At 37.8% G+C, this 18,968-nt stretch overlaps 1 protein-coding gene across 8 annotated transcripts in view; it reads left to right on the top strand.

Annotated features, from left to right (window-relative positions):
• The window catches only part of LRRC6 (leucine rich repeat containing 6), a 94,855-nt gene that overhangs the window by 11,736 nt on the left and 64,151 nt on the right, over nucleotides 1-18,968 (top strand). For 6 of the 8 annotated variants that reach the window (XM_025393939.1, XM_025393938.1, XM_025393937.1 and 3 more), the window contains exons 2-3: nucleotides 2,034-2,201; nucleotides 6,648-6,725. The exons of 1 other annotated variant lie outside the window; for it this stretch is intronic. In XM_025393939.1, the coding sequence (XP_025249724.1) occupies nucleotides 2,034-2,201; nucleotides 6,648-6,725 (246 nt within the window). Of the gene's footprint in view, nucleotides 1-2,033; nucleotides 2,202-6,647; nucleotides 6,726-13,697; nucleotides 14,012-18,968 lie in introns of all 8 variants that reach the window. One more of the 8 variants, XM_025393944.1, reaches the window with a different exon arrangement.

Genomic DNA, 18,968 nt, shown 5'->3' with positions numbered 1-18,968 from the left:
AGTTCTAATAGAAGCAAGGCCTCCAACAATCCACCCCCTTGCTCTATGGATTTGAGTAGTCTAAGTTACAGATATACCGTTAGTCATTGAGGGTCTTATTACTAGTGGTCAATAATTTCCACATTTTGTTAAATGTACAGATAACAAGGGTTGTGCTATCTCAACCCCTTGACCCATGTTGTATCCTTGCTAAGATAATTCTTATAGGCAAATAACAGATACAGATCATACATTTTACTTTACATGGGAGCATTGCTCTATCCTCTGGCTGTACCCATTTATTCATTATCAGTTGATTTAAGCTGTTAGAACCAACTTTGGTTAGGAATATAGAGAGTAGTTTTAATGCTTTTCTCTTACAGGTTTGGTTTTTCTCTTTTCCTTGATTATAGCACTCTATTTAAGCTGGTTCGCAAACCATCAGTGAAATTCCAGGGACAGCTGAATGGTGCTGGCAGCAAGGGTCCCAGCGAGCCAGACTGGTGGTGTACTGTTAGCCTCCGTCCTTGGTGCTTTGGGCTGTCCCTTACCAGGATCTGATTTGTGACTATTTCTGCCTGTTAGTTAAGCCAAGGCTTAGAGCAGCAAGGACTTTCCCCATGTATGGTATTTAAATCTCCCAACCTCTACATTACTCTGGTCCTTCTTCCAAAGAACTGTCATTGCCAGCACCCGTATCTCCTACCACTGAAAGTAGCAGAGAGTTTAGCGAACTCCACATGAATGATCAAGTTTTTACATGTTTTTACATTTAATAAAAAGGCAAACTCCACTTTTAAGGATGTGACATAGAGATGTGGTAGCAGAAGTTGCTGTGAAGAACTCTGTCTCAGTTAGAGGCGTCTGCACCTTCAGGAAACCTGGAATTTCTAGAGGCTGTTATTTGCTTACATGTGAGGCAGTGGAGCATAGTGGTTAAGAGCAGGTGGTCTGGCACTGAACTGTGAATTTAAAACCTGGCTCTAGCACTCATCACCAAGACCCAGGTAAGTTATTTAAACTCTCTGTGCTTTATTTCCTCATCTGACAAATGGCAATAGTAACTCCAGATAGTCATATATTAATACATGCAAAGCATTTAGAATAGTACCTGGCACCTTGTAAGTGACAGTGAGTCTTTATTATCTCCTGGGGTAGACATACAATATTTCCATATCCTACAGAAGATGTGAGGGTTCAACAAATACCATTTTTAGTGGCAGTGGGAAATGCTTGGTTCCTACTTGTCATTACCTCTTTGGTTTCAATGCATCTTTATGAAGATGATTCATGATCTTGTGCTTGGCTGTGACTGTGGACCATAGATAGCGCTATGTCCAGTCTCCTGGCGCATCTTCATCACATACTGCTGACCTTCTGTGGCAGGCGAACCCAGGGCAACACATCACTCTTGTCAGAGGGATGGGAGCTCCTATGACACCTCCTCCTGTGAGGGGCTTTCAAAAACACTTCTCCTGGAAACACAACAGGTGGTGGCTGCTTTATAAGACTGCTGTGCAAGATCTAAGGCGTTCCTTTTCTTTCTTTCAAGCTTCAGTTAAATTAACAAACATTGGTTAAATGAATGACCCATGACCTTTATCTTCTGAATGGTGGAAGATGCTTTCATATTTCTGCCCTCTGACAGCCCAGTTGTGCCTCTCAGTAACAAGTTGCTCTGTCTCAGATTAGTTAGTGGATCTCATCCATTTTAACATGGTACCATCGTAAGATTCCATGTAAACATTTTTATAGCCATTAACTCTCAACTCCATCTCCATCCATACAGCAAAATATATGTAGACCCTTCACATTCAAAGGCAAATATAATATCATCATGTCTTCTTCTTCCCTCTGATTCACATCGTGCATCACAAAACCTCCAGGAGGAGGTACCATTTTCTCTTTCACTTTGAAACTCTCTTGGGCCTGGAGAATTGACATTTAACTGCAAAAATAAAATAAAATAAAATAAAACAAATGTGTTAACAACACAATAATCTTACAATGAACAATGGGGACAGAAATGTAATATGTAACACATTTTTTTTCAGTCACAGAAGATCTTATTAGACGGAATGCTGAACACAATGACTGTGTCATTTTTTCCCTGGAGGAACTCTCCTTGCATCAGCAAGAAATAGAAAGACTAGAACACATTGATAAATGGTGCCGGGATTTAAAAATTCTCTATCTTCAAAATAATCTTATTGGGAAAATTGGTAAGTTTCAGTACTTAGTTCTTATGGTTTCTTTAACATTGTGAATGAGAGAACTTTGGAAAGTGCTGTGTTATTTTTAGAAGAAGACAATCACTGAAAAAGAATTCCATGGGAAAACAGACACAGCCATCTCTCAGTGGCTGTGTGGGGGACATTTGCCTAAACATTTCTGTGTGTAGTGAAAACAATTTCCAACAAGAAGTTGGGAGAGTAGGTAAAGGTGAGGAATACATTAGTTAACCTGATCATCTAAAAAGACAGAGAACACATCAGACCTGATTTTTTTTTTTTAAGTTTGAAAGGGAGGAGGTATTTGTCATCGTTTTACATCACACTGCAAGACAAATTTATATGAGAATTGAGGGAGTCCTTGTCAGGTGACTGCAGAATTCAACAGCTAGTTTTGCTATATTTATTGTGACCATATATGTGCAACGCATTGGGTTCAGTATTGGGTATTGAGGGGCTTCCAATTTGGAATGGAAATTAGAGGTAAATGCAGGAATCGGGTCAGTGAAGATAAAAATATCAGCATTATAACTGATAAAGCTCTTCTAAGAAAGTGGCTTAGACTTGCAGCCAAGTGGGCTTGCTAATATTGCCCTCAGAATTAACTTACCCACCCAGTTACATGCAGAATTGGATAACCACAAGTTTCTTCTACCCAGGTGGGCCTTTGCTTTATGTCAGGAGGTAGGTTGAGACCACGTGCTGTCTGCTGGTAGGAAGATCCCAGAAACCAGGAAAGAGGGTAGGACTGGGCATGCTCAGTTTCTTCTCTTGATTAACCTATCAGATAAGTTGGTCTTCCTTCCCCCACCACACCTGACTTCTCTCACAGAAGAATGATGAATTAAAGGGCAGAGGGAAGGGAGGCATGTGGAGTTACTCTAATGGAGGTCCTGCCACATGCACACAGAAGGAGAATCCCCAGGACCCAGAAAGAGAAAGCACAGGCTCTGGCATCAGGTAGACCTGAGTCAGAACACTGCCTCTGCCGTCTCCCTCTACGCAGTGTGAAATTTGACAAGTCAGTTACTTGCCCAAGTCTTAGTTTTGCCATCCACAAAATGGCTAATAATGCCTAATGTATAAATTGGCATAGGGATTACATGAAATGATATGCTTAGTGCTTGCTCACCATGAGATAAGTACTCATTACAGGATAGCTGCTGTGCTGCTGCTGTTATCAATTTGATCATTTACCCCAGTGTCTCCAGGCTAGCCAAATGAAGGTAGGAGCAGAAAGGAGAAGCCAATGGAGTTGGAGGAAAAGGGATGGAGTCAGGGCTGATGAGGCAGAGTGAGTGCCAACCCCTGTGTGCCCTGGCACGAGAACCCAGAGGTCAGCTTGCAGGATTATATTTAACTTCCCATGGTGATGTGCAGTGGTTCACAACAGGGGCATTTGGCAATGTCTGGAGATATTTTTAGTTGTCGCATGTGTATAGGAGGATGGGGAGGGGATGCTATTGGCATCTAGTGTACAGAGGCCAGGAATACTGCAAACCATCCTACAGGGTTCAGGATGCCCCCCAACACACACACAAGAAAGAGGCCCAAAATGCTAGTATTGCTGAGGTTGAGAAACCCTGGTGATGTGGTTGCTTCTAGTTTCGTGGATAATTGAAAATTGGCTTCAGGCTTGCAAAAAGCCTAGATTTGCATCATTTTTGGAAGATTTACTAAAATTCTCTGTATTTTTTCAGTTAATTATTTTTGGCATCTTTAACTTGACCAGAAATTAGAAACTCTGGCACATTGTTCAATTAAAAAGGCTATTACAGAAAACCACCAGCTTTTATGCATGGGGGCATGAAAGAACGGTTCTAATTGTACAGATCTAAAAGAGTTCCCAAAATTTTAATCTCCACAGCTGGGTCCATCACAATTACTAATTAGGAGCATGGTATTTCAGTCCTTTTCAGAGCTGTGAGAAAGCTTAAATTTTTGCTTCCAAAGTACTCTTAAATTAAACACTCTTTTAAATCCTAATAATGGGATTTTTCAGTGCTACTCCACCCATAGGCATTTAGGCACTTATTTAGCAAGTAAAACCACCCCTCTAGGATTCAGACTCGCTCTTGTGCCATTGAGGTAGAAGTTTGTGAAGCAATTGCCTTTCCTAAAGCCCTGTTGCCCACGGGAAGACACAGATGGTCTGCGGAGGAAGGTGCTGCTTAGAGGTGACCCAAGAGGGAGCCCAGGGGCCATGTGGGGTCTTGTCAAGTGCCCTGCCCCCAGACCTACTGAATCAGAATCTGTGGGCTCCTGGAATCAACCCTTTCAACAGCTTCCCAATGGGCTGCATGCCTGGGCCAAGCTGAGAGCCACAGAGCTTCTTAAATCCCAGAAGGCAGAGGGTCTACTCCAAGTTCACGGGCCTGCTTAGTTGATGAGAACTGTTTCTAGAATGGTCTCGCTAGAACTCGGAGTCCCTTTTCACTACCCAAGAGGCCCTTCCATTTTGACTTACAGAGCCTTTTTTTTCCCTCTCTGTCCAAGTTGGGCCCTGTGGTTTTGAGGAATTAACTTAGGAAACCCTCCCTGAGCAAATCTTACTTTTCTATCATATGACTCCTTTAGTGTTTACAGGGTGGATGCATATAACAAAGGTGGAGAAGGGAAATCCTATTTTGAAGAGGTATTTTATTGTGGGCTGGCCATTTTAACAATAATAAAGTATTTTGTTCAGGATATGGATGAGACTCTCATAGTTCTTAGCACATAGAAACCTCCAAATCTGCTGGGCACGGTGGCTCACGCCTGTAATCCCAACACTTTGGGAGGCTGAGGTTGGCGTATCACGAGATCAGGAGATTGAGACCATCCTGGCTAACACAGTGAAACTCTGACTCCAATAAAAATACGAAAATTAGCCGGGTATGGTGGCAGGTGCCTGTAGTACCAGCTACTCGGGAGGCTGAGGCAGGAGAATGGTGTGAACCCGGCAGGCGGACCTTGCAGTGAGCCAAGATTGTGCCACTGCACTCCAGCCTGGGCAACAGAGTGAGACTCCGTCACTTAAAAAAAAAAAAAAAAAAAAAAAGAAACTTCCTTATCTTTGACTCTTGAATGCTCGGATGTTTCTAAAGAGCTTTTTCAAACATTAGGATTACTTAGAATAATTTAAATTCTGAGAGAAATGTTTGTAGTTTTTTCCCCCAAATCCTCCATTTAAACAATGCATAAATTGAGATTCAGAGATGTGAACTGTTATGTTCAGGTCTATGGAAACAAATATATGATGTTTTGTACATTTTAGATTAACTATTAGTGGTGATAAGGGTGATGATTATAAATCACCATGTTTGAGCTTCATGATACCCCTGAGAAATGGGCAGAGGATGCACTAATTGAGTGAGGCTGCCCCCAGTGCACATTCCTTAGCAAAGGTTTCTACATTCCTGTCATCTTAGAAAGGACTGTTCTTTTAAAGTGTACTACAATGATTTAGTTCCAGGTTCTGAAGTCAGATTTCCTAGCTCTACCACTTAACCTTGGACAAGTGAATTAATTCTCTGTACCTTGGCATTGTGATTTGAAAGAAGGAGACAATAGTTTTGACCTCATAGGTTCATGATGAGGATTAAATAAGGTAATATGTACTAAATGCTTAGAACATTGTGTGACATGTGATAAGCACTCTTGCTATGGTATTATTCACTGTTTTTCAAAGGCCCCATTCTGCAGCAGTTCTGTGACTTGTTTATGCTTGTTGTTCTGCCTGTATGAGCTTTCATGTTTATTAAATAAAATAATTCTGTATCAGGTTGATTTTGGTTTCAAGTCAAAGAACCCCAACTAAATGTGGCAGAACAGTAAGGAAGTCAATTATCTTACCCAACTTTAAGTCTAGAGGTAGAGCAGACTCCAGAATCAGACAGGGTTGGTCGATTCCTTCTCTCTGCTCTACCAGCTCTCAGGCTTTGTCCTGCAGCTGCTTCCCTTATGATTGAGTATAAGTATCAATAGAGATAGTAATTCCTTATTAACATCCAGCAGGAAATAGAGATAAGAACGCCCCAAGCATGGAATATAGATCCTTCCCTTCTATCTGATTAGGAGCACTGGGTGTGCATGTCCTCTCCTGTATTACACAGTTGTCAAGAGACTGCCATGGCTTAAACTTAGGTTCCTGAGCCATCACTAGCGAGAGAGATTGGATTGTCATGCACTGGCCCAACTTGGCTAAACCTAATTGCCTGGAGTTAGGGCTAGGTAGAGACATGAGCAAAACTGGGTGTCATCAGGAAGGATGGAGGGAGCAATGGGTCCTCCTTAGGCAGCCACCATGTCTGATGTACAGGTATAGATTTGGAAAAGCAACATGGTTTTGATAACCATAATAATAATCTTTAGATTTTCTTTATTATTTTAGTAATAGATTACATAAAAGTGTCTTTATTTTGAAGATTATCTTAATTACATTATCTTGTATTTCAGAAAATGTTAGCAAACTCAAGAAACTTGAATATTTGAATTTAGCTTTAAACAACATTGAAAAAATAGAAAACTTAGAAGGTAAGAATGTTTCTTCTATTATGCTATTATGAATTAAAATTGAGATTTAAAGTTAGAAGGTCAGGTGCGGTGGCTCATTCCTGTAATCCTAGCGCTTTGGGAGGCCGAGGCAGGCAGATCACCTGAAGTCAGGAGTTCGAGACCAGTCTGACCAATATGATGAAACCCCATCTCTACTAAAAATACAAATTTTAGCCAGGTGTGGTGGCATGCACCTGTAATTCCAGCTACTCAGGAGGCTGAGACAGAATTGCTTGAACCCTGAAGGCGGAGGTTGCAGTGAGCTAAGATCGCGCCATTGCACTCCAGCCTGAACAACAAGAGTGAAACTCTGTCCCCGCCCCCCACCCAAAAAAGAAAAAAGTTAGATTTAAACAGTCTTGTAAAAAATAGATATGCTTTTAAAAATAACATTTTACATACATCTTATAGTTATTCTTCTTATAAAAATTCAAGCAATAAGGTGATATGTAAATTCAAAAATGGAAGTCCACTTTACCCCTTCCTAAGTAGCCAGAATTAACACTTGGGTGTATACAGGTAGCCAGAATTAACACCTGGGTGTATACAGGGTGATTTTATTTCATTTTGCTTTCTATTAATGGTATCATACTATGAGTATTGTTTTGAAAATTAGTTTTTTCCCTACAATTACCTTGCTTTTTTGATATCCAGGAAAGGGGGTGTGGGGCTACGTACTGGAATCATTGTAGACTGATTTATCTAACCATCTGTCTGCAAATGGACATTTGGGTGCGTTCCAGTGTTTTGCTATAAAAAGCATGGCTACAGTGAGCCTCCTTCTACATTTTACTTTGTGTACATGTGCACAGTTTTTTCTAGGACAGACACTTAGAAATGGAATTCCTGCATTTAAATCAGCATATTTTGAAAGATACTGCCAAATTGTTCTCCAAAATATTTATTGTATCGATTTGTACTTATACTGATAGTCCATGTGAGTACTGACCTCTACACAGCTTCACTAATACTTTCTATAAACAATATTTTTTAAGATAGGAAGATATTTTTGTTTATTTTTATAGTAGCCATCCTATCCTAATAGGTGTGAAGTGGTGTGTTATTGTGCTTCTGATTTGCGTTTACCTAATGACTAATGATGTTGAGCATTTTTTATGTGCTTACTGGCCATTTGAATATCTTTTTTGGAAAAATGTTTATTCAAAGCTTTGGCCCATTTTTAAATTAGTTATACTATTTGTCTTTTCACTGCTAAGTTATAAGTGTACTTTATATATTCTAGATGCTAGACTTTGATCAGATATTTGATTTGCAGATATATTCTTCCAATTCGTGGGTTTTCTTTTCAACTTTTGTGATGGTGACCTCTGGGGCACAATTGTTCCTAGTTTTGTCTGTAGTTTTTTTGTTTGTTTGTTTGCTTTCCCTATAAGTGTCTTTGGTTTTACTGTCTGGAGAGTATGGGCCTTTATAGAATGAGTTGAGAATTGCTTCTTAATCAATTTTTTTCAAAGAGCTTGTAAAAAAATTTGTGTTAATTCCTCTTTAAATATTTGTTAGAATACACCAGGAAAGCCATCTGGTCCTGGACCTTTCTTTGGGAAAATTTATTGATTATTAATTTAATCTCTTTGTTTGTTGGAGGTCTATTCAGATTTTCTGTTTCTTCTTGACTCAGTTTTGGAAGGTTATGTCTTTCTAGAATTTGTCTATTTCACTTAGGTTATCTCATTTTTCACCATACAGTTGTTTTTACTACTCCCTTGTCATCTTTTTCATTTTTTTAAATGTCAACAGTAAAGGCTCATCTGTCATTCCTGATTTACTAAATTTGAGTGTTCTCTTTTTTTTCTGGTTAATGTGTAGCTAACAGTTTGTCAGTCTGGTCAATCTTTTCAAAGAACCAACTTTTGATTTTGTTGATTTTGTCTATTGTTTTATATTCTCTATTTTGTTTGTTTCCATTGTAATCCTTATTATTTCTTTCTCTTTGTGTTTTCTCTTTTTTCTAGTTTCTTAAGACAGACAATTAGGTTATTGATTTGAGTCATTCTTTTTTATGGAGGTATAAATAAAATTATATGAATTTTCCTCTGAGCATTATTTTTTTGCATCTGTTTTGATATGTTGTGCTTTTGTTTTAATTAATCTCAAAGTATTTTCTGATTTTTTTTCCAATTTTTTTCTTTAACCCATTACTTATATAGCAGTGTTAATTTCCACATCTTTGTGACTTTCCAACATTTTCTTATTTTACTGATTTCTAGTTTCATTCCATTGAGATCAAATAAATACTTTCTTTGATTTTAATTACTTTTAGCTTATTGAGACTTGTTTTATGGCCCAACATTTGATCTATCCTAGAGGCTGTTCTGTGTACATTTGAGAAGAATGTACATTCTGCTATTCTTGGGTTTAATGCTCTAAATATGCGTGTTAGGTCTAGCCTGTGTTTCTTTCTTTCCTACTCTTCTATTTCCTTGCTGATATTCTGTCTAATTGTTTCATCTATTATTAAAAGCAGGTTATTGATGTCTCCAACTATTATTGTTGAATTGTCTCTAGCTCTCTTCAATAATGTTAGTTTTTGCTTTATGTATTTTGGGACTCTGCTCTTAGGTGCATATGTGTTTATAATTATTTTATCTTTTTGATGAATTGATGTTATTATTATTATAAAATGTCATTTTTTGTCTATAGTAACAATGTTTGCCTTAAAGTTTATTTTGTCAGGTATTGATATAGTCACTCCAGCTCTCCCTTTTTTCTTTTTGGTTACCATTTGTATGGTATAACTTTTCCTATCTTTTACCTTTCCAACTATTTCTATCTTTGAATCTAAAATGTTTCTCTTTAAATAACGTATAGATGAATCATATTTTGATTTTTAATCTATCCTGTCAATCTCTGGCTTTTAATTGGGGAGATTAACCCATTTACACTTAATGTAATTAGCAATAAGGCAGAATTTCTGTCTGTTATTTGCAATGTTTTTCTATATATCTTATGTCAAACTTGTTCTGTTTTTGGATTACTGTTTTCATTTTTGTTATTTTTGTGTGTACCATTTTAATTCCCTTGTTCTTTCTTTTATGTGTATTTTTGAGTTTTTTTAGTGGTTTCCATGGGAATTAAAATTCTAGTTCAAATTAATACCAACTTCATTTCAATAGTATACAGACTTTGCTCCTGTATAGTTTAGTTTCCCTCTCTTCATTTATGCTGTTATGGTCACATATCACGTCTTCACATATCATATGCCTATTAACATAGATTTATAATTATTTCTTTTTGCAGTCATCTTTTAAATAATTTAGCAGAAGAAAATAGGTACAAACAAAAATAAATTTATGTTGTCTTTTATATTTACTTATATAGTTACCTTTAGTAATTATTCTTATTTTATTAAATGAATTTGAGTTTCTCCCTAGTGTCTTTTCATTTCAGCCTGAAATACACTCTTTACTATTTCATGTAGCATAAATCTGTTAGTGAAAAACTCTCATTTTTTCTATCTAAAAATATCTTAATTTATTTTCTATTTTTGAAGGGGAGTTTTCCCAGATAGAAAATTACTTTTTGACAATTACGTTTTTACCATTTCTTCTTTCCTTCCTCCCTTCCTTCTTCCATCTATCCATCCATCTATCTATTATGTTTTCCAATAACTTTTTTTGTGTTTTTTAAATCTCCCCAAGAACTTCTTTCAATTGGATTTTTAGTAGTATTATACTGATCTTTTGTGCCTTTTAACTTGCATCTTTTATTTAAATCCATTTTTGTTGATATTGTACATTTTGAAATATTTCACCAGATTCAAATTCCAAATAATCATTTCCTTTTCATCCCTGTTCATTTTATAGTTCAGTCCATCTACAATTAACTCTTTAATTTGGCCATACTTTTTTTATTATTTTAGTTTAAGTTCTGGGATACATGTGCAGAACGTGCAGGTTTGTTACATAGATATACACATGTCATGGTGGTTTGCTCCACCCATCAACCTATCATCTACATTAGGTATTTCTCCTAATGTTCTCCCTCACCTAGCCCCCCAACCCCCAACAGGCCCCAGTGTGTGATGTTCCCCTCCTGTGTCCATGTGTTCTTATTTTCAACTCCCAGTTATAAGTGAGAACGTGCAGTGTTTGGTTTTCTGTTCTTGTGTTAGTTTGCTGAGAATGATGGTTTCCAGCATCATCCATGTCCCTGCAAAGGACATGAACTCACCCTTTTTCATGGCTGCATAGTATTCCATGGTGTATATGTGAATTTTGGCCATGCTTTTTATTCTTCTGAACTTACTTCTGTGTTCTGATTATTTCGTTCCTGTGGTGTGTATTCTTATTTTATGGATGAGATATCTTCTAAATCTCTTTGGAGATACTCGTTAGAAATTTTCGCTGCCATTTTTTTTTTTCATCCCCTGAATTATCTTCTTCATCTGAGGTTTTCTGTTTTATTTTGCAGACTTCTATCTTGTGCTATTTTTCTCTAAATGTCTGATAACATTTGGTGTCTGATTACAGTCACAAAGGATTTCGTGTATTAGGTGGCTTGTGTGACTTATTCTGCAGTTGTAAGGTTCTGCTTGCCTATCCAGCCTCAGCCTGCCTGGCAGAGCCACTGTGCACTCTGCCAGTGGGTGGGGCATGCTGACTGGCAGACTTCACTTTAGAGTGCAGCCATGGAATAGAGGCAGACAACCTGTTCTCTTCACCCCATTGCCATCTGCTAATAGGTGAAATTAGGAGGACTGTACTTAGGTCATGGCAGATTTTAGCCTATTTGCCTACTAGGGTAAAAATGGATATTCCAGTGATTATCAAGGTTAGGTATTTACAATTACATAAATCTGCCTCATATATTTTCATTTTTCCTTCTCAAAAAATTACCATTACCAAAGCCCTCAAACCTGGCCTCAGTTCTGGGATCAAGATGATCCTTTTAATCATTGGCATTTTTCTGCATTAGAAGAGGAGTCATTGCTGTCTCCCAGCTAACACTTTACAGCCCTATTCTCCTGTGAACAAATGGAATAACAAAATTTACTCTATGTCCATGTTTTGTGGTAATGAATTTTCTATCTAAAATGACAAAGAAATAATTAAAACTGGGACTCTTGGCTTAGTTGTCCAGGGCTTGTTAGTTTTGTGAAGTAAGTATTCTTACACCGTATGAGAAGTTCTGTTTGTGTGATTTGTTTTATTTATGGACCACTAGAGGGCAGCATCGTCACTATTGTCTTTTTGAGCTTGGCAAACTGCAGGCCAGCCCCACTCCTGCCTTTTACCTGGACAGGTCTCTTTGTGCTCTGCTTTCCAGCTTTAACACAGATGAACTGGGTGTAGGGAAGGATTGTTTGGTGAGGGTGGTGGAGGGGGATGGGGGAATGGAGAATGCATCCTATCTGCTGGCAAATATGTACTTTTGTTTAATTTTAAGGGCTTGAGGTGACAGAGGAGGAAGATGCGGATACACCTTCAGCCCACCTGCTTAAGTAAATCTCAAAATAATTTAAGAAATAAGTTGTTTTGCTTTTTTACTTTTTTTCCTTGGATGGCAAAAACATAGCTGGTATCTTTTTTTTTTTTTTTTTTCCCCCTCCTGTTGAGGATTCACCAGGGTAGAATAAAATGCTTTTGTTTTCCATCCCTTACCCTAACCTAGAAGGAGAGGTAGAATTTTCCATAGCATGAGCTCCCCCACCCACCTTGGGCAGTCAGTATTGTTGATTTCCGTGATTTTTAGACGCCAGAGGGTCACTGAGCTGGATCTCCGCAGAACAGGAGATAGAGGCTGGGACTCCACTGCAGGAAGCACTGTCGAACTCCAGAGACGAGATTTTCTCAAGCTTGGTCAGTTTGGCAAGAATTGTTCATGTTTAGGATGACAAACGTAGTTTAATTTCTTAATTGTAGGCCAAGTAGACATTACGATTTGATACTTTGAAAAATATAATGAACATTTGGAGGGTTCTTTATCTACAAAATTATAGCAACATCCAAAGATATATGACATTTTTACCTCATTGGAATCTTTCAAATGTCACTTTTTTCTTATATGAAAGAAAAATGTAATTAAAATATCTTCTGGAGCCTCCTAAATTAAACTTAAGAAATGCCACCTAACCTATCTTAAGTCAGTTTACCCCAAATATATCTTCCACATTTATAAAATTCATCTGTCATTTTGCCAATGTAAACTAAACATACAAACATAGAGATATAGACTTAGTTTTATTTATAGATATAGTTTTGTACACATCCTTCATGTAGTGGCTGAGTCTACATTTTTATAATTTAACAACTTCATTATCAAGTTTATTGATGTGTTTTAAATGCAACCTTATTGTTTGGTGCTGGAGGTGTTTTTAATTATGTTCGTTATTATGAATATAACTGTTCTGAGCAGAATTGTACGAGTTACCTCTGTTTCCAGTTGAGATATTTGGCTCGGACTTTTCTTCCCGCAGATGAAATTCTAGCAATGGAGGAGAAAAGAATTTAAAAGCCTATTTTATATATTGACAGACTGCATGCTGAAAGGTATAACTCTTATGTCACAGGCTTGCCGATATATGTTTTTAATATTATCCACGTTTTTATTAATTTAATAGAAATAATGATTTTGTTTCTCCCTTTCATTTATATAGTTATTTTTGAAGATGTGAAGTTAATGAATTTCACCTATATAGTAAAATCTAGAATATATAAAAGCATGTATTTGTTCTTGTACATTTTTGATACTTATCTTTTGCACAATCAATATTTTTAGCATAGTAATAGTTCACAAGGTCACAGTGCTATACTTATGTCCCTTGTCAATCCCCTCAGACCTCTAAGTCCTACTGCCCAGAGGTAGCTACTCACAATTCCCCTTGCTTGTTCTATTACAAGTGTCTAAATAATGCACTCAGTATTATGCTTATCTCCCAAGTATTGCACTTACATCATGCTTATCTGCTGTTTCTTGATATTCCTATTTTAGATGTCATCTATTGACTTCCCAATGTGGAAGATGCAGATTTTGTTCTCTCACACCATCCACAAGGTTCTCAATTTTCTCCTACCCACCCTCCATGTACTTTCATATAACATTAACAGGATATCATAATGAAATATGGGATCTGGACCCATTTACAGGGACTGGTCTTTTGAATTAACTCTGTGTTGGGAGGAGATGTTACACTCGCTGCCCAACTCTCCCACATCTAATCTCGGCCTTTCTTATCCCACCTGCCTCCTCCTGCCTTCTTCCAAGCTGGTCTGCCCATCTCCACCTGTGTCATGAATTCCAGTCAGGTCAGTCCTGGGCCACGCCTCTGCTGGCTGGTGACAACTGCTTTTACTTACAGACTCAAATATGTGTTCCACAGAATTCTAGCTTGAGAATTTTAAGATGAAGATGATGATGATATTTTAGTAATAAATAGCTAACACTGGCAAAGAAACTCTGTAGCACAGGGGTCCCCAAACCCTGGCAGAGGACTGATACCTCTGGCCTGTTAGGAAGCCACCGCACAGCAGGAGGTGAGCAGTGGGCCAAGAGGGCCATAGTGTCTGAGCTCCACCTCCTGTCCGAACAGCCGCTGTTTTAGATCCTCATAGGAGCGGAGCCCCATTGTGAACTGATCTTGCGAGGGATGGAGGTTGCGTGCTCCTATGAGAACTTAACTAATGCCTGATGATCTGAGGTGAGACAGTTTCATCCCGAAACCATCCCACCCCACCATCCGTGGAAAAATGGTCTTCCATGTAACCAGTCCCTGGTGCCAAAAAGGGTGGAGACCGCTGCTCTAACATATCAGTTCAGAGAATCTTTTCAGGTGGGCCAACCTGGGTCCAAATCCCAACTCATCCATTTAGGAGCTGTGTAAATTTTGGTAACTCCTTAGCTCATTTGCATTGCAGTTGCAAGTATCTATTGCCAGATAGATCCCAGAAGCAGCCGTTGCTGGAGGATCCACCTCCAAGATGGTTGCTTCAGTTACCATCTGGCGCCGCTTCTGGGCTGTTTCTTTCCACAGAAGCAGGTTTCCTTCTCTCTCACTGCTTTACGATTCTCCAGGTGGCTCAGGGTCTCTGAGTGTGGTGGAGTAAAGGTAGCCAGACACTTGATGTGGCTTCTGACATGTCCCAGAGCAATTGTTTGTAGGGCAGTCCTTCCAGTGTGAGCATTTCAGACATCTAGGCAGCCCCAGAGCTTCAGTGGTGCCCCAGTCTGTTGGTCAGGCAAGTCCCTGGGGCCAGCCCCAGTGTAGAGAGAAGGCGAAGGATTCGATGCCATCTCTCCATGAGAAATGGCATGCGTGCACATAATGATGGGCATCTCGGAGCCAAGTGCCCACACTGAGCTATCTGACCTTCAAATAAAGATAGTAATTGTGATATTTCTCTCATAGGCATGATGTTAGTATTGAATAAGATACTGTATATGGAAGAGCTTAATATAGTCAACAGCAAATAAATATTAGCCATGTAGTTAATAAGCTTGTTATGTACCTGGAGCATACTTATCACATTTGAGAAAACTATGCTAACTTATATCTTAGTTTTCTGTCAGTTTTATGTATTTTATCTATTTGTATACTTTAAAAAATTCCCAACTATAACCATGTTGCAAAATTTTGAAAAACAGAATGATGTTTAATCTTAATTCCACCATTGCTATTATCATTTTGCTGTATTTGTTTTTCTGCCTTTTACATTGTTGTAATTTTGGCGCATGGGCGATGTTATATCTTGCTTTTTCCATTTTCATTATATCATGAGCTCTCCTCTTCCATGCTGTGATAGTTTTCATAACCATCATTTTAGATGTATTTATAACATTAAACATTGAATAGATGTATTAGAGTTTGCTTAACCATTTTTCTACATTGAGTCTCTTCCTACATGTGCTTATTTATTTTATATCATGTAATTATATTTACTAGAATTTAATGTCCAACTATAATAGTCACCTACACTCAGTCTTGTCAATTCCATTTTTCCCCTCAGTTGCTCAATTATCTTTAAAGTTGTCTTTCCTTTAGTTTTCACCTGAGCCAACTAACTAATCTATCTGTTGACTTATCTGCTGCACTTACCCATTTTCCTTCTTTGTCTTTCTCATTCTTTCTTTTCTCCTCCCCTCTCTTCCTCCTCCCACCTCTTCATTTCTTCTACAAGTATTTCTTGACCTTCTATCTTATGCCAAGGCATTTTTTACGTATGGGAAATAAAGTAATTAACAAGTCAATCTTCCCCTCTCCATGGAGCTTAAATTCTAATGGGGAAGACAGGTCATAAACACTCAAACAAAAAAGAAAAACATCAGATATGACAAAGGATGTACACAAAATTAAAATGAAACAATATGTGTGTTAGAGAGTATCTGATTGCCATAAAAAGAACCAAAGAAAAGACAGTGTCTACCAAGTTTCTCTACTGTAACATTACTATATTTCACTTTTAACCAATGAGTAATTTGTGGGAAGATACTTGAACATTATGTAGATATCCTATTCCTCATCATACTTTCATGCACTGGTTTTAACATTCTAATGACTTGTTTTCATTCCATCATTCTTTTCATATTTATTAGATGACATTCTTCTTTAAGAAAAAACTTTGCCTTCTCCCCTAATTTATTCGTATTTCTTATATTGGCATAGACTCATGGATTCTTGTTTTGTTCAACGAATTATGTTACTACCATTATTTAGTTTAATGATCACAATGTCCCAGGTTTGGCTACAGAAGCCCTTCCAAGTAGACTCTTCTGACATTTTAAAATGTTCTTATCTTCCTTTGAGTACTTTCTTGCTTAGTGGTACATCAAGAAGTTCTAGACTCCTCTTTTCTTTTCCTACTTTTATCTGTTCTTTCCTTCTTTCAAACTGTTTATATTCTTGAAATAAGTATATGAAGGAGATTATTACCATATTTCATTGCAAAAGGTGATAAGAACCTGGGGTATGGATAATAAGATTATAGTAGACAGAAAGTATATGATAAAATTTAGGAGTTAAGGTCTCTGGGACTTGGCTAATGACATGAAGGAGTTAAGAGAGTAATTTAACTTTTAAATTTATGACTTGACCCTTAGATGTGTCAAATTCATGTCTAAAACCAAAATAGTGATAGTATTGAAAGAGTTCAGACATAAACAAGGCAGAGAAGCTGTGTTGAGGAATAGAGAATAAGAGGAAATAGGGAGAATTCCATTTTGAACATGTTGAATGTAATATGTCTTGCAGACATTTGGAAATAGGAGTATGATATTCAGATAGTGGGTTATCATTTGGAAATCATCAGAATCTGGGGTTAGTTAAGCCAATAACCATGACTGTTGTCATCAAGAAGATGATGATAGAAAATACTGGGTCAAGGGTGGAACTCTGGGATATATCACCATTGAAGGGATAGAGAAGTTTATAAAAGAGATGAAGAAGAACAGACTACATTATAAGGAGAACAAGAAGAGAGTAGTATCACTGTTACCAAGACGGCTGAGAATTTTAAGAGATAATTCATGAATAATTGTGCCATATGCAGCAGATTGTTCTAGTGAAAAGTGGGTTGAAGACGGTCGATTAGACTGCTAATATCATGGTCCTTGGTCACCTTTAGAGAAGCAGATCTTATAGAATGCCAGGAACAATGAGTTGAGCGATGAATGGGAATTGAGAAAGAACCAATGAATATAGGTTTAGGGTAGCTTTCAATGTCTAATGGGCATTGCCTACTTCTGGATTCTGTGTTTGCACATTTAATTTTCTTTTCCTTGTATTTTTTTTCTCTTTTTATATTTTCTCTATGTTAGACATAAGTGTGAACTCAGGGACTATGTTTTTTTTTTTTTTTATCAGTTTATTCTAAAGACCTTGCTTGGCAACATCTATGTAGCAGGCACCCTGCAACTCCTGCGTGGGTGGATGAATGAATGGATAGATGGATATAGAATGAGGTCATACATCTGAAAGTTCTAAGATAGAGGTTGCTTATTTGGAGGAGATTGGCTTGGGGTCTGACTTAATAAGAAGAAAACATGAAATTCTGGACCAGATTGAGTCAGGTGATAGAATAAGGGAACAGGAAGGGAACACCATCATTTAATGAAATTGATTCCATTATATAGCCTTCAGAAATGAGGAAACCTCACCAAAGGTGACACAGTTGCATAGCTGTAAACCAATCCAAATCAAATTCATATTGATGACATTAATCTATCAGGAACTGAAATTCACTCTAAATTATATAGCCACAGAAAAATTACAAAAAAATAGATAATAAGGAATCATAATGGAAAGGTGTGTAGAACTTTGAAGAAATAAATGCAGAACAAGGTGGACCTGGGGTATTAGCTGGGGAAGGCTTTCTAGACATTGGAGGTTGCAAAATCTGCCATGTTAATCCCACAAGCATGAGGCAGTCATAGTGAGAGATAATCTTATATTGAACCAAGCCCACAAAGGCTGCTGCCTAAACTAGGTCAACTCTTCTTAGTTCACGGAAAGAAACTGTAAGGTTTCTGCTCATGAGACAGCTGTGCTTGCTTCTTTCCCTATAGGTACATTGTCCAAGAAGTCATATGATAATTAGAGTGCTCATTGAGCTATTCTAATCATAGCTCATGTTTACTGACACTCTCAGTGGCAAGCATTATGCTAAGCGCTTTACATGAGTCATCTTATGTTATTTTCACAACTTCTGACTCTGGTACCAATACTATTATAATTCTATAGATGAGCAGGCTGAAGCTTGTAACTTACCCAAGGTCACATTAGCAAGGATAAGGTAGAGGAAGCACTTGAACTTGTATCTGTCTAATTCCCAAGTCTGGACTCCTAGCCACCAAATTTGCATGGAATGTGAATGAGGGGATTAATTCAAATTCAAATTTAGATTCGATTCAAGTTTCTATAGCATCTGGCTCTCTCTGTAATGAAGGTGGATGGGTCAGATTTACTATAAAACCCTACTTCAGTGACTCACCCTTTTTCTATTATTCCTTCGAACATCAAAACATCTTATTCTTCACTTTTGTTAATACCTTCAGTTCAGTTCTTGGTGGCCTTAGAGCCATTCTCTCTCTGCTAGGTGACTTTGCAAATATTGGTTCTGATGCACTGGTTTTATGAAATGCCTTTCTTTTTGGAGAAACTTTCCACTATCATCCTCCAAGATGAAATATGTCCTACTGACCTGCTAAAACTCAAGAGGACAGGTTCCAGGTGCCCTCTCTAGTAGGAGTTTTGTTCTGAGGTAGCACCCA

This window comes from Theropithecus gelada, chromosome 8, assembly GCF_003255815.1.
Source record: "Theropithecus gelada isolate Dixy chromosome 8, Tgel_1.0, whole genome shotgun sequence".
NCBI lineage: Eukaryota > Metazoa > Chordata > Mammalia > Primates > Cercopithecidae > Theropithecus > Theropithecus gelada.
Note: the sequence above shows the minus strand (reverse complement) of the source record. Positions and strands in the feature narration are given on the sequence as shown.